We start from the raw sequence: 14,340 nt of genomic DNA on the forward strand, positions 1-14,340 counted from the left end.
CAGGCTGTTTCCTGTATCTGAAATGCCCTCCCTGCATCCCTGTGGCCTGTTTCCCCGACTCCCAGCACTTCCTGGGTAACTCCTCATTTTTCAGATTTCAGCTCAAATTATTATCACTTCAAGAGCAGCAAATCTTTAAGTAAAGTTTAACCCTCTCATTCTCCTATTTCTTTTTTAACCTTTTGTTGTGAAATAATTATAAATTCACATGACATTGCAAAAATCATAGAGTCCTGTGTTCTCTTCATCCAGCTTCCCTGAATGAAGACATGTAGTAACTGTAGGACAAAATTAAGCCCAGGACGTTGACGTTAGCACAATAATGTTACTAGACTACTCCAATTTCTTAAAAACAATATTTTATTTTACAAAGTAGTAGATACAATTCCCATAAGGCTTTCCCTTTTATTCTGTAGAGTGAGGAAGGCTGGGTCACAGGTCTTACAGTAATGATGGGCTTCCCTCTCCATTCTTTATGTAAAATTTTATGGCCTTAGATAAGAATCCTCTTAATATATCTCATACAAAGGACTTTTCAGATGTTAATTTGTGACTAACAAAACTGACCCAGGGTAAGGTACATACTAGATCAAAAGCTTGGTAAATGAGCAGACATTTTTTGAAATTCTATTACAGTCATGCACCACATAACAATGTTTTGATCAACAATGGACTGCATATCCGACAGTGGTCTCATAAGAGCAGTACCATAAAGCCTAGGTGTGTGGTAGCTATACCATCTAGGTTTGTGTAAGTGCACTCTATGATGTTCTGACAACAACAGAATTGCCTAACAATGCATTCCTCAGAACGTATCCCCATCATTAAGCAATGCATGGCTGTATATGCCAAACACAAGAACAAAGTGATGCAAAGACACAGTCCTTTCCTCAAACGGTTCACAAACTGGGAGCAGGAATCAGAAACAGAGATGTGAGTAAGAAAAACGAATCAAAAAGGTTTCTTATTATTGAGACCTGACAACAAATGGCTGCTTTGTGTGTCAGGAAACAGGTTGAAACAACATTTTGGCCTAAATTCAGAAGTTGATTCTAGTGAACCAAACAGAAGGGCCATCGTTATTTAGAGGTGAATAAAGCTGAATAATCCTAGGATGGAATTAGGAAAATAAAAGAGAATTGAACTCAAGCAAACAGCACACACAGGGACTCATCTGTGTTTAGGTAGTACCCTGAAGGCTACACCTCCAAACACCTTCTACTATGATGTCACCTTCAAGCCATATGAACAAATCATCTTCCAAAAGAGTTCCTCATCTCTATCATTGTCGCAGCATTTTCCTAGCCAATTTTTATCATCCCTCCACCTTTCACATCTAGACTATGAATATTTCTCATAGTCACCTGTTCTTTCTTCTCAACAGCCCAACTCACAGCCTCATTATCCTCTTTTTGTTTTTTTTAATAAAAGCACCTTGTTTAGCTTCCCTAATTTGAGGCTTGTATCAGTTTCTCAAGGTTACTATAACAAATTACCACAGATTTGGTGGCTTAACAGTATGGAGATTCCTTTAAAAATTAAAAATAGACCTACCATATGAGCCTGCAATCCCACTTCTGGGTATATATCCAAAAGAAACAAAATCAGCACCACCATGCTCGGTGCAGCATTATTCACAATAGTCAAGATCTAGAAACAAGCTAAGTGTTCATCAACAGATGAATGGATAAAGAAAATATGGTATATATACAATGGAATATTATTCAGCCTTAAAAAAGAAATTCTGCCATTTGTGATAACATGGCTAGAACTGGAAGACATTATGCTAAGGGAAATAAGCCAGGCAGAGAAAGACACATTTTTTGATGTAGTTTTTAGGATTTTCTCTCTGTGTATGAGCATATTATCTGCAAAGACAATTCCACTTTTTCCTTTCTGATTTTGATGCCTTTCATTCATTTTTCTTGCCTGATTGCTGTGACTAGCATTCCAGTACTATGTTGAATAGGAGTGGTGAGAATGGGAACCCTTGTCTTGTTCCTGATCTTAGAGGAAAAGCTTTCAACCTTTCACCATTGAATATGATGTTTGCTGTGGGCTTGTCATATATGTCCTTTATTGTGTTGAAGTATGTTCCCTCTATATCAAATTTGTTGAGAGATTTTATCATGAAAGAATGTTGTATTTTATCAAAAGCTTTTTATATATCTATTGAGATGATTATGATTTTTATCTCTCATTCCATTAATGTGGTGTATCATATTTATTGATTTATTGAACTACCCTTGCATCCCAGGAATAAACCCTCTTTGATCATGGTGCATGATTCTTAGAATGTGCTGTTGAATTTAGTCTGCTAGTGTTTTGTTGAGAAATTTTGCATCTATATTCATCAGGGATGTTGGCTTGTAGTGTTCTTGTCTGGCTTTGGTATTAGAAAATAGCTGGCCTTGTAAAATGAGTTTGGAAGTGTTCTCTCCTCTTCAATTTTTTAGAAAAGTTTGAGAAGGGCTGCAATTAATTCTTCTTTAAATGTTTGGTAGAATTCACCAATGAAACCATCTGGTTCTAGGCTTTTCTTTGTTTGGGAGGGTTTTTTTCTTTCTTAAAGATTTTATTTTTTTCCTTTTTCTCCCTAAAGCCCCCCAGTACATAGTTGTATATTCTTCATTGTGGGTCCTTCTAGCTGTGGCATGTGGGATGCTGCCTCAGTGTGGTTTGATGAGCAGTGCCATGTCCGTGCCCAGGATTCGAACCAACAAAACACTGGGCCACCTGCAGTGGAGCACGTGAACTTAACCACTCGGCCACGGGGGCCAGCCCCCAGTTTGGGAGGTTTTTGATTACTGATTCAATGTCCTTATTCATTTCTGGTCTATTCAGATTTTCTCCTTCTTTGTGATTCAGTCTTGATAGGGTTTATGTTTCTAGGAATTTTCTGTTTCTTCTAGGTTATACAATTTGTTGGTGTATAATTGTTTATAGTAGTCTCTTATTAGTGTTTGTATTTCTGTTGCATCAGTTGTAACGTCTCCTCTTTCACTTCTGATTTTATTTACTCAAGTCTTCTTTCTGTTTTTCTTAGTCTAGGTAAAGTTTTGTCAATGTTGTTCACCTTTTCAAAAAATCAGCTCTTAGTCTCATTGATCTTTTCTACTGTTTTTATGGTCTCTATTTTATTTATTGCGGCTCTGATCTTTATTATTTCCTTCCTGCTGCTAACTTTGGCCTTAATTTGTTTTTCTTTTTCCAGTTCCTTGAAGTGTAAAGTTAGGTGGTTTATTTGAGATCTTTTTGTTTCTTAATGCAGTCATTTATCTCCACAAACATCCCTCTTAGAACTGCTTTTGCTGCATCTCATAGGTTTTGGTATGTTGTGTTTCCATTTTCATTTGTTTCAAGATATTTCTTGATTTCCTCTTTCATTTATACTTTAGCCCATTGGTTGTTAAGGAGAGTGTTGTTTAATTTCCACATTATTGTGAATTTTCCAGCTTTCCTCTTGTTATTGATTTCAAAAATCATATCACTGTGGTCAGAAAAGATATTTGGTATGATTTCAATCTTAATTTGTTAAGACTTCTTTTGTAACCTATCCTAGAGGATGTTACATGTGTGCTTGAGAAGAATGTGTTTTCTGCTGCTGTTGGATGGAATGTTCTCTATATGTCTGTTAATCTATTTGGTCTGAAGTATAGTTCAAACCCAACATTTCTTTGTTGACTTTCTGTCTGGACAATCTATCCATTGTTGAAAGTGGGGTTTTGAAGTCCCCTCCTATTATAGCATTGTTGTCCAATTCTCCTTTCAGATATCTTAGTATTTGCTTAATATATTTAGGTGCACCTATATTTATGATTGTTATATCTTCTTGATGAATTATATCATCAATACTGGTTCACCCTTTTTCATTGTATAATGACCTTCTTTGTCTCTTGTTACCATTTTTGGCTAAAGTCTATTTTTTATGATGTAAATAAAGCTACTCCTACTCTCTTGGTTTCCACTTACATAGAATGTCTTTTCCCAATCCTTCACTTTGAGCCTATGCATGTCTTGAAAGTTGAAGTGAGCCTCTTGTAGGCAGCATGTAGTTGGGTCTTGTTTTGTTATCCATCCAGCCACTCTGTGCCTTTTGATTGGAGATTTTAACCAACTTACATTGAGAGTAATTGTTGATAGTTGAGGACTTACTAATGTCGTCTTATTCATTGTTTTCTGGCTGTTTTGTAGTTCCCTTTTTGCTTTCTTCCTCTCTTGCTGCCTTGTGTGTGTGTGTGTGTGTGTGTGTGTGTGTGTGTGTGTGAATTGAGGGTTTTCTGTAGTGGTATGTTTTGATTGCCTTCCACTTATTTTTTTTTATCTACTGTAGCTTTTTACTTTGTGGTTACCATGAGGCTTACATAAAACATAGAAATAATAGTCTATCTTACTCTGATAACTACTTTGAGTGCGTACAAAAACTGTAATCTTTTACTACCACACTTTTATGTTTTTGATGTCACAGTTTACCTCTTTTATACTGTGTATTCATTAACAAATTATTGTGGCTACAGTTATTTTCAATATTTTTGCCTTTTAACACTTATACTAGAATTAAGTGATTGACGCACCACCGTATTACAGTATTAGAGTATTCTGAATTTGACTACAGACTTAGCTTTACCAGTGTGTTGTGTATTTTCACATGTTCTCATATTACTAATTAGCATCCTTTCATTTCATCCTGAAGAATTCCTTTCAGCCCTTCTTGTAAGGCAGGTCTAGTGGTGATAAATTCCCTTAGCTTTTGTTTGTCTGGGAAAGCCTTTCTCTCTCCTTCATTTCCAAAGGACAACTTTGCCAGACAAAGTATTCTTGGTTGGCAGTTTTTTTTCTTCCAGCACTTTGAACATATCATCCTACTCTCTTCTGGCCTGTAAGGTTTCTGCTAAGAAATCCACTGATAGCCATATGGAGGTTTTCCTTATAAGTTATAAGCTTTTCCCCCCCCATCTTGCTGCTTTTAAGATTCTCTGTCCTTAACTTTTGATAATTTTATTATAATATGTTGGAGAGGATTTCTCTAAGTTTATTTTGTTGGTGACCTATGAGCTTCGTGAACTTGGATATCCAAATCTCTCCACATGTTTGGGAACCTCTCAGCCATTATTTCTTTAAATAAGCTTTCTGCATTTTCTTCTCCCTACCTTTTCCTTCTAGACCACCAATAATTCACAGATTGGTTCTTTCAATGGTATTCCACAGATCACATAGGCTTTCTTCACTCTTTTCCATTTTTTTCCTTTGTTCTCCTATGACTGGATAATTTCAAAGTGCCTGTCTTCTGCCTTCTGATTGATCTATTCTGATGTTGATACTCTCTATTACATCTTTTATTTCATTCATTGTATTCTTCAGCTCCAGAATTTCTGTCTGGCTATTTTTTATATTTTCTATCTCTTTGTTAAACTTCTCATTTTTCTTGTATATTGATTTCCTGATTCTGGTTGAATTGTCTTTCTGTGTTTTCTTATAGCTCATTAAGTTTCCTTAAAGCAACTTTTTTGAATTCTTTATCAGGTAAATTGCAGATCTCCATGTCTTGGGGTTGGTTACTAGATCATTATGATCCTTTGGTGGTGTCATGTTACCTTGATTTTTCATGTCCCTTGAAGTTTTGCATTGGTATCTTCCCATCTGAAGTAACAGTCATCTCTTCCAGTCTTCATTAACTGGCTCCAGGAGAGAAACACCTTCCATCAGCCCTGCTGATGACTATGAGGCCTTCTCAGATCTTCTGTGGATAACTTGATCCATGCTTCTTTCTCCTTCTTGTGGCAGAATTCTTAAGCTTGTATGCCTTCTCTTGATCTCACAATGCACCAAGCCATGTGCTGATCACCTCCGTTTTGTTTTCCAAAGGTGGTGATAAAGCTCAAATGTGTGATTTCTCCCTGGTCTGCAGATTCAGGCCAGCCTCCTGTGAGTGTTCACTAACTGTCTGCTAGATCTTGCTCTTGCCGCCACCATTGGAAGCACACACAGGGAGCTACTGTTGGAGTCAGGGTGTGTGTGTGGGTGAGGCACACTGAGCACTAGGGGTGCTTGTGGGCCAGTTAGGGGGATCTGCAGGTGAGGCATTCTCAGCAGCTTGTGGGTGGGCTTCTTGATAGAGTCTATGATGCAGTTAGTAGGATCCACATCACTTTAATGCCCTCTGAAAGTTCTATCTGCCACTCTCCTAGTCTCTTTCCACCTCCAAGTCACACAGGTCACAATTCAGTACTCTGGATGGGGCAAGAGAAAAATGAGCTTCTTTGGCAGCATCCCACACAGCTGGGGAAGCCAGGTGCTCACTCATACACTCTCACATTACCCCATGAGTGAAATCACAAGCTAAGATCTCTCTTGGCCCTAAGCTGTGTCAACTTGGGGGATGGGCTGTGCAAGTTGTTGGAGGAGGTAATCGAGAGGACATGACCACCGGTTGACCCTCAAGCTGGACCTAGGCAATCTGAGGCTCCTCATCTCCTGTCCTGTCTTTGGAATGTACACTCTACCAATTGTTCCCACAGTGGGAGCTGTTCCAAGAACATAGCCTTGACAGAGTAAGGTGTTGTTGAGACCATCTGGACTGAATACGTGACTGAACACAGTTAAGGCTTCTATACAAACTTTTAAGATTCTGGTGGAGAGGTGTGGAGATCTACTTGTCTTGTGGACTTGAAGATAAGCCTCATAAGTAAGTTCCCTTTTTTAGTAAAACTGCCACCTACCAATCTGGAGTGTTCTGCCTCTTTCTTGGCTCTCTCCTTGCCCTTTGTGTACAGTGGCCAGTTTGTGAACTAACAGTTGGTGAGCCAGCCGAGAAACTAAAGAAATGGGCCTTGGAAAAGAGGCATCTGTAGGGGAAATTTCGAGTTGCCCATCGACCACTATGCAGGTAGGGGTGGCCCATATGTTAGATGCTTGTGGATTGCCATGAGTACAAGGACACCCTGAAAATGACAGATACTTTAATGTGCTTGTTCAAGGAACTGTACATAGTGCACTGCAGCAAAGAAGAGAAATGAATAAGTGCCCCAGTGGGCTGGCCTCTACTGTGGGTAGTTTGACTGGCCACCAATGCCCAACTAGAGGCTGACACTCAAGTTAGAAAGTTGGAGAAAGGATGAAGTTAGAGAAGAAGTTGCAGTTGTCCACTACTCTGCTAGTTTTGGAGCTGGCAGATAAGATGGAAGAGCAGAATAATAAACTGGATATCTTAGCATGTCATTTTGCAAAGCTAGGAGGGCACAATCTGCCATGAATTAAAGTCCAAGCACTTGTGACAAACCCTGACTGGGGTACTAAGAGGTAGGACCCCTGGGAAAGTGAGGAGAGTGAAGGGGAAAATGTGATTGACAATGAAATGGACAGAGTGCCCTGTGTCTTCTGATCTCTAATACAAAGAAAAATTTTAAGTAGTAATTACTCTAGATTTTTGATAATAGAGAAATATACCCCAAAACTCCTAGGAGAAAACTTGCATTCTTTCTCTACCCCTTAAAGTTGTAAATCTTGTCATGTCTTTGAAATGTAAACACCCAAGGAGATGACTAAAACACTGCCCGTGGAGTGAAGGAAAAAAATGGGGGACAGAGGCTTTTAAAAATACAGACTGCTATAGAAGCTCCCTTGCCCAAAGTCTAGTCCACAGCTTCCATAGATTATTCGTCAAGGGCAAAAACAAATCTTAAAAGTCTTCTCTACAAATATTAGTAAAAAAACTTTAGCCACGTGAGTGGGTACCTGATTTATGGCTAAAGTTTTGGAATAAAAGTTATGGGGTTTCTGTGTCTATCTGTATGTTTATGTATGTCTGTGGATATATGTTATGGATATATGTGTATGTGATGTTTTCTTCCTCCAAATGGTCTTGCCAAAATTAATTTGTAAAAGGGCTCGATTTAATTGACCTGAAGAAAAATAAGCTTTAACATCAATTGTGTACTTATGGAAAGCTGAAAATTTTCTCTCATCTGTTAAAAGGACAAAGTTTGCTTTGACTATTAGTCTGTTCTTGATGAGACTGTGAGGAGTTTCTCTTTACCTTTTGAGTAATCTGCCTAGAAAACAAAGATTTCACGTTTTATCAAAATAATTTCCTAAGCTTCATGTTGTCTTTATCAGGTCTTTACTTAAGAAAATTGACTCTTCTTTACTAAAAGAGCTAAGATTTTTTTTACAACTATGTAACTTTCTGTATTTGCCTTCAAAGTATTTGTCACTTTGGTTAAATGGATAAGTATTGTTTCACAGTAACCTATGACATTTAATCCAGTGTTTTAAAACTTTTGATATTCTTGACAAACTTCCCAAAACTCAAATTCTAAATATCTAAGTCTTGTTGACCTTGAAGTAGCTTTGGGATTTTTCAGAGGACCCCTAAAACATCTCAAAAGATGTGTTCTCTCTTCTTATAAAAGAGAGCTATTAAACTAATTAGACTTATTTGATATGTTAAATTACATGGGAAGCATTGTCAAATAAGAAATGATGCTAAACTTTTTTAAGGTTATTTTGTATAAATACGTCTTATTAATACAAGTGTTCCTGCAAAAGTGCCTCATCTTCAAGGAAATTCATGGAAAAAGATTAGACAAGTACAGATTTCTGATAACTAAGATCAATTTGTCTTCACATGGGAGGGACAACAATGGACCTTTTAAGCACTTCCCCAAGGCTACCTGCATAGCCCAACATTATGTCATGGGACAGTAGCCTGAGACCTGTCCTTGTTTTTCTTCCCCACTTCAGTAAAATGGGCCCATTACATTGATGATACAATGTTAACATGTGAAGACTTGTCTCTTCTGTAAGACACTCTACAGGGTTTGCTGGAACATCTGTGAAGGAGAGGATAAGAGGTGAACCTGCAGAAAATTTAAGGCCCAGGTATTGCCATAAAGTTTTGGGGAGTCATTTGGTCAGGTAAGACGTGTGTTGTCCCAGATGCTGTGATTGATAAAGGTGCAAGCTTATCCAACCCCTAAGAACACGAAAGAAGTGAAGCCTTCGCAGGGATTTTGGGGTATTTGAGGACTTTTATTTCCCCCTGGTGCAGTGCCTCCATCTCTTATAACACCTGGTAATAAGAGGGCACATTTGGGACTGGGGATCAGAGCAGTAAGTCACATTGGAGAAGGCAAAAATACTAGTGAAGCAGAGTAAAGCTCTGGGCACGTCCCAAGCAGTGCTACCATTTGAGTTAGATTTATCCGTGACTCGGGAAGGTATAGATTTGGCACTGTGGCAGAGACAACAGAAGGAGAGAGTACCCTCAGGATTTTGATCCTACCTCGGGAAGGGGGCAAAACCCTGATTTACCCCCATGGAGCAACAGCTCCTAGCAGTTGCTCCTCTACCCTCCAGGTAGAGTCTTTCATGTAGGAACAGTATATTGCAGTAATAACTTTTCTTCCTATCAAGGGGTAGGTTGAGAATATGTTCAAACAACCCACCTCTGCCATGGCTCAAACTGCCACTTTGACTAAGTGGCATGCCTATTTGCAGCAGAGGGGCACCCTGTCTGCCTGACCACTGTCTCTAGAAATGCGGGTACTCCCAGGCCCTGTAGAATATGCAAATCCTCCAAATGCTCCCACCCCTATTCCTGTGGCAGCCTCTGTGGCCTATAGCGAGGGAATAGGGGAAATTCCCATGGATGCCTGGTATACAGAGGCCTATAAACAGGAATAAACCACAGCAGCTAGTGGGCTGAACTCAGAGAAGTTTGGCTGGTGAGCCCTGACCATTAACTGTTTGCACCAACAGTTGGGCTGATCTAAAGGGATTAATCTTATGGCTTGGACAATGGAAAGCCAAGCTGTGGATGATAATAAATAAGCCCTTGTGGGGTCAGGATATGTGAAAGACATTTGGGTTCACCTGCAAGAGCCTGAGGCAATCCTCGCTGTCTTCCACATTTTGGCTCATAAGGCACTCACACACCCTAGTAATCAGGAAGCTGATGCCTTAGACTAAGTATGAGCCCTAGCAACTGACCCTTCAGTAGATACAGCAGATTGGGTGCATAGGAAGAGCAGCCACTGTTGCACCTGGGTGGGATGGTGTATTGCCAAGGATGCCACATTGCCCTTGAAATACAGTGCCTTGGTTAATGCAGTAACAGCATATCATGTGTGTTCTAAACAACACCCAAGGCATCTGCCGAAGGAGTCTGGAGCCATTCATTGGAGTTCCCCACTGGTGAGGGATTGACAAATTGATTATATTGGCCCCCTCTGTCTGAGTGAGGGTTCTAAATATGCCCTGGTGTGTGTTGACACTGTGTCTGGCCTAACCCGAGTTTTTCCCTGTTGCCGTGCAAACCAGGCTGCCACCATTAGGGGATTAGAGAAGCTGAGTACCATGCATCAATACCCTCGTGAAATACACAGTGATTGGAGGGTCACATTTCAAAGGTTATGATGCGCAAGACTGGGCAAAAGAATATGACATTGAATGGAGGTTCCTTCTCCCCTAGAACCTGCAGGCAGCAGGGTTCGTAGAAAGGAAAAATGGAATATTAAAGCAGCAGATTAAATTCCTGAGAGGTAAAACCAACTTGGCTGGTTAGACTAAAGTACTGTTCCAGGTTATGATGCATTTGACTTATCAACCAGTACGGTCTGTTGCCCTATACGCCAGACTGGGGACCCCAGCCAAGAAGCCCAATACCGAAAAGGTATGGAAGTTGTGGCAACCAACCATTGCCCCAAATCTTACCGTGGTCAATGTGCTGTGCTGCTGAGGACACCAAGCCCCATCACACCTGGGGAAGGATTATCTACTAGAATTTGCAATACGCTGTCCCACCAGGATGAGTGAGTTACTTTACACTCCTGGGTGAGGGGGTGACTGAGTACACTCTCCACTGGGATTCCATTGTCCTGCTGCAAGCTGGACCTGTTGAAATGCACTTACCTGCAATGGAAAATGCTCCATTGAAAGAGGGGAGAAGGTGAAGATCCTAGTATGGCATTTCCCACCCTCAGTTCATCTCCTCATGCCTGACAGTGCTTCCTGGCCAAAATGTATGGTATGCACAACCAGGTCAAGTTCTTAAAGCTGCTGACCTCCCTCTCCTAAAGGCCAGATGGGCATGTTTTGCTTTCCACTGGTACAGTCATTTGGCCACCATCTTTGTTCACTCCCTTGGCCTGGAGGATGTTATAGCACACATACAAGCCCTCACTAAAGTCACCCAACAAGCCTCAAATGACAGCTGGCAAAGCCTGTCTTTAGTGACTACTGAAATGTCTTATGAGAAAAGCAGTTCTCCAAAACAGAATGGCCTTGAACATTACTAATGCCTCACAAGGAGTCACCTGCACCATCATCCAAACAGAATGTTGTGTGTTCATACCTGATGAGTCTGCTAATGTATCATCTTTATTAAATCACTTGAGGACACAAGTGAACCTGAGTGATCCAATACCCGGGTTGGGGGACTTAGTAAACCAATGGTTTGGATCATGGGGCTCTTTGTGGATAAAATTTTTACTTATTTTGGGAATCATCTTAGTCTGTATTTTCTCTTGCATGTGCCCGTATTGTTGCTGTGGTATCTGCCTCCAGTGCAGCCAGACAACTGCCAAAGAAGCCACGTCCATGCTAGAGAAACTCCTTGCTGACCACTCAGGGCACACTGCGTGTGGAAGAGGGGGGCATGTAAGATTGTAAGAGCCACTCGTGAAGGGTGGAGTGTCGGAAGAGGTAATCAAGAGGATGTGACTGCCAGTTGATTCCCCAGCTGGGCCTGGGGGATCTGAGGTTCTTCACTCCCTCCCCTGTCCTTGAAATATTAGGTCTGCCTACCATTCCCACAGTGGGAGCTATTCCAAGGATATAGCCTTGAGAGTGTTGGGTTTGTTGAGACTATCTGGACTGAACATGGGACTGAACCCAGTTAAGGCCTCTATATATGCTTTTAAGACTCTGGTGGGTGGGTGCGGAGATTTACTCGTCTTGTGGTTGCCCAAGACAAGCCTCGTAAGTAAGTTTCCTTGCTTATTAAAACCGCCACCTACCAATCTGGAGTGGTCTGCCTTTCTTTGGTCTCTCCTTGCCCTCCGCGTACAGGGGCCAGTTTGCAAACTAACACAAGTCAGGTCAAGCTGTTCCTCTTACTCTCTCCAACGCATCCAAATTGGTATTTTTTTTTTTTTTTTTTTTTTTGCTCCAGCGGTGTGCTGGAACTTCTCTTCTGGAAACCTGGACTTCTACAAGGGCCCTCTTGTCTGCGGATGATCATCTAAGACCATTTTCCAGGGGCTTCTGAATTGAGGCCAAGAGGGGATAGAGTCAGTTCACAGGCTTCTGTGGGGTCCACAGCCAAGACCAAGGGCTGTATGCCCATTACCCAATACAAGTGGGTGAGACTCCTCTCAGGTCCCTTGGTGTATGCTGCTGGATCCCAGGGCTCCCAGAAAGGCAGTTTTGTCTGTGGATGGATGCCTATTTATTGTTGAGGGCAAAATGAGGGAAATCTTTTTCCACCACGAAACTGATGTTATTCCTCAAGGATATGTTGTCTGAATCTGCATATCTATGAGATTGTACACTTTCTCTCTCATATATTTCTTATTTGGGAATTACCTGACCATGTCCTTTGCCCATTTTTCCTTGGAGGTGATGGCATTTTTTCCTTTTAAAATTTTTTTATATATTAAGGCTATCAATTGTTTCTAACAAATATGCAAATATTACTCCCAGACTGTGCCTTTCAATCTTGTTAATAGTGCTTTGGGGCTATTTTTTTCTTGTACTCAGAGTATCATTCTTTGCGATATTTTCTTTTTTCATTATGTTTGCATGATGATGTAGTTAAACATCTAATACGCATGAGAGTATACACTTCACAATTGTGCATTCTTTGCCCCACCCCAGCCCCCAAAATCTCATATTGATCTGTGTGGTTGGTTTGAGAGGCATCATAATGTGCAAATGCAAGAATCAGCAGGATCAAGTCCAAGAAGAATGAAGCCAGATGATTTTGCAGGACTCAGTGTGAAAAGATATTAACAATAGGAGTTATTTACGCTGTTTAACATTTCCCACAAAAGTTAATTGGAGTTTTTAAAGACGACTTTTTTTTTTTTTAATGTAGAAATGGTCTTCAATATTGCAATTGGGAGATGACATATTTACAGGCATTTCAGACGAGATGACTTCAGTCATGTCAAAATTTAATTATAGGCACTTTATGCAAACATTTGGTACTTTTTGCTACTTCTATAATCTTTTAGTTAGGCAGTCAGTTACAGCCCAAATAAGAAAATATAAACAAAAATTATACCCCTTATTACCAAAAATATTATTGAATTATTCTATAAATTTCATAATGCAATTAAAACCATTATTTTATTCCATTTGATGATGTTTCTTTCCGTTCCTTTAATTATAGTCTCTGAAGACTCAGAACTTGGTGGAATGATCTCCAATTGTGGCAGGATACGTTAAACGGTAACTCTACACAGTTTATTGAGTGAGCACTCGCTTTTTAACTTTGATTAAATGCCATGTTTAAGAAATATTAGAAAATATTTAACATCTCATATGGTCACAGTTCTTTAGCGTTTTGCTCCAGCCTGGACGCTGACCATGGAAAAATAGATGCCTTTCTGTGCCAGCAGCTGTTGGTGTGTGCCACGCTCCTTGACTCTGCCATTCTGAAACACCACTATTAAGTCTGCGTTCTGGATGGTGGACAGACGGTGAGCAATCACAATGCAGGTGCGGCCTTCTCTGGCTTTGTCCAGAGCTTCTTGGACAACCTGTTCAATGATCACATAAATTAATCCTGATAAAAATAGTCCTATCTCTTTAATTCCTCCTCCATGACAAGCCTCCCAAATAATTTCTCCAACAACAGGTCCTTCTTTAACAATGGCATCGGTGACATATAATAGATTTTACAAAGGAAGGGATTTGGCATATCAGAATATTGAATCCTAGTTTGGATTAGTTCTGAGGCAGGGGTTATCTATTCTCAAAGTTATAACAATAAATGCAATCTGTCAAATCATCTAAAAACATTTACTAGTGTGTTTAGCCACATAACATCCTTTACAGAAGCCCTTTAGTCCAACTCTACAGCAAATTCAGAAGACTGAACACAGGCCAAAGACAGCCTCCTAGAATTTTGGGATTTTCAATACAGGGAACATCTCAGAATCAGTTTTTCTTCCAGATACCTGAATACTCAACTTTTTCTTGAATTGAAAATGATTCCTAATAGTTATCTTAAGGTACAGTCAGCTTTTAACATTGTATTGCCCTCACTTTTTTACACAGTTGCTGAGAAGTTGCTGCTGGTAGAAATGAGAAGTATGCCTCCTGAATGCAGCATCT

At 40.1% G+C, this 14,340-nt stretch overlaps 1 protein-coding gene across 2 annotated transcripts in view; it reads right to left on the reverse strand.

Moving 5' to 3' along the window:
- Positions 1-13,109: 13,109 nt before the first annotated feature.
- Positions 13,110-14,340, reverse strand: part of ABCB1 (ATP binding cassette subfamily B member 1) — an 88,222-nt gene continuing 86,991 nt past the window's right edge. For both annotated transcript variants that reach the window (XM_046668811.1, XM_046668812.1), the window contains one exon: positions 13,110-13,763. In XM_046668811.1, coding sequence (XP_046524767.1) covers positions 13,560-13,763 — 204 coding nt within the window. In that variant the 3' untranslated portion in view covers positions 13,110-13,559. The remainder of the gene's footprint in view (positions 13,764-14,340) is intronic.

The sequence above is a fragment of the Equus quagga genome, chromosome 8 (assembly GCF_021613505.1).
Source record: "Equus quagga isolate Etosha38 chromosome 8, UCLA_HA_Equagga_1.0, whole genome shotgun sequence".
Classification (NCBI taxonomy): domain Eukaryota; kingdom Metazoa; phylum Chordata; class Mammalia; order Perissodactyla; family Equidae; genus Equus; species Equus quagga.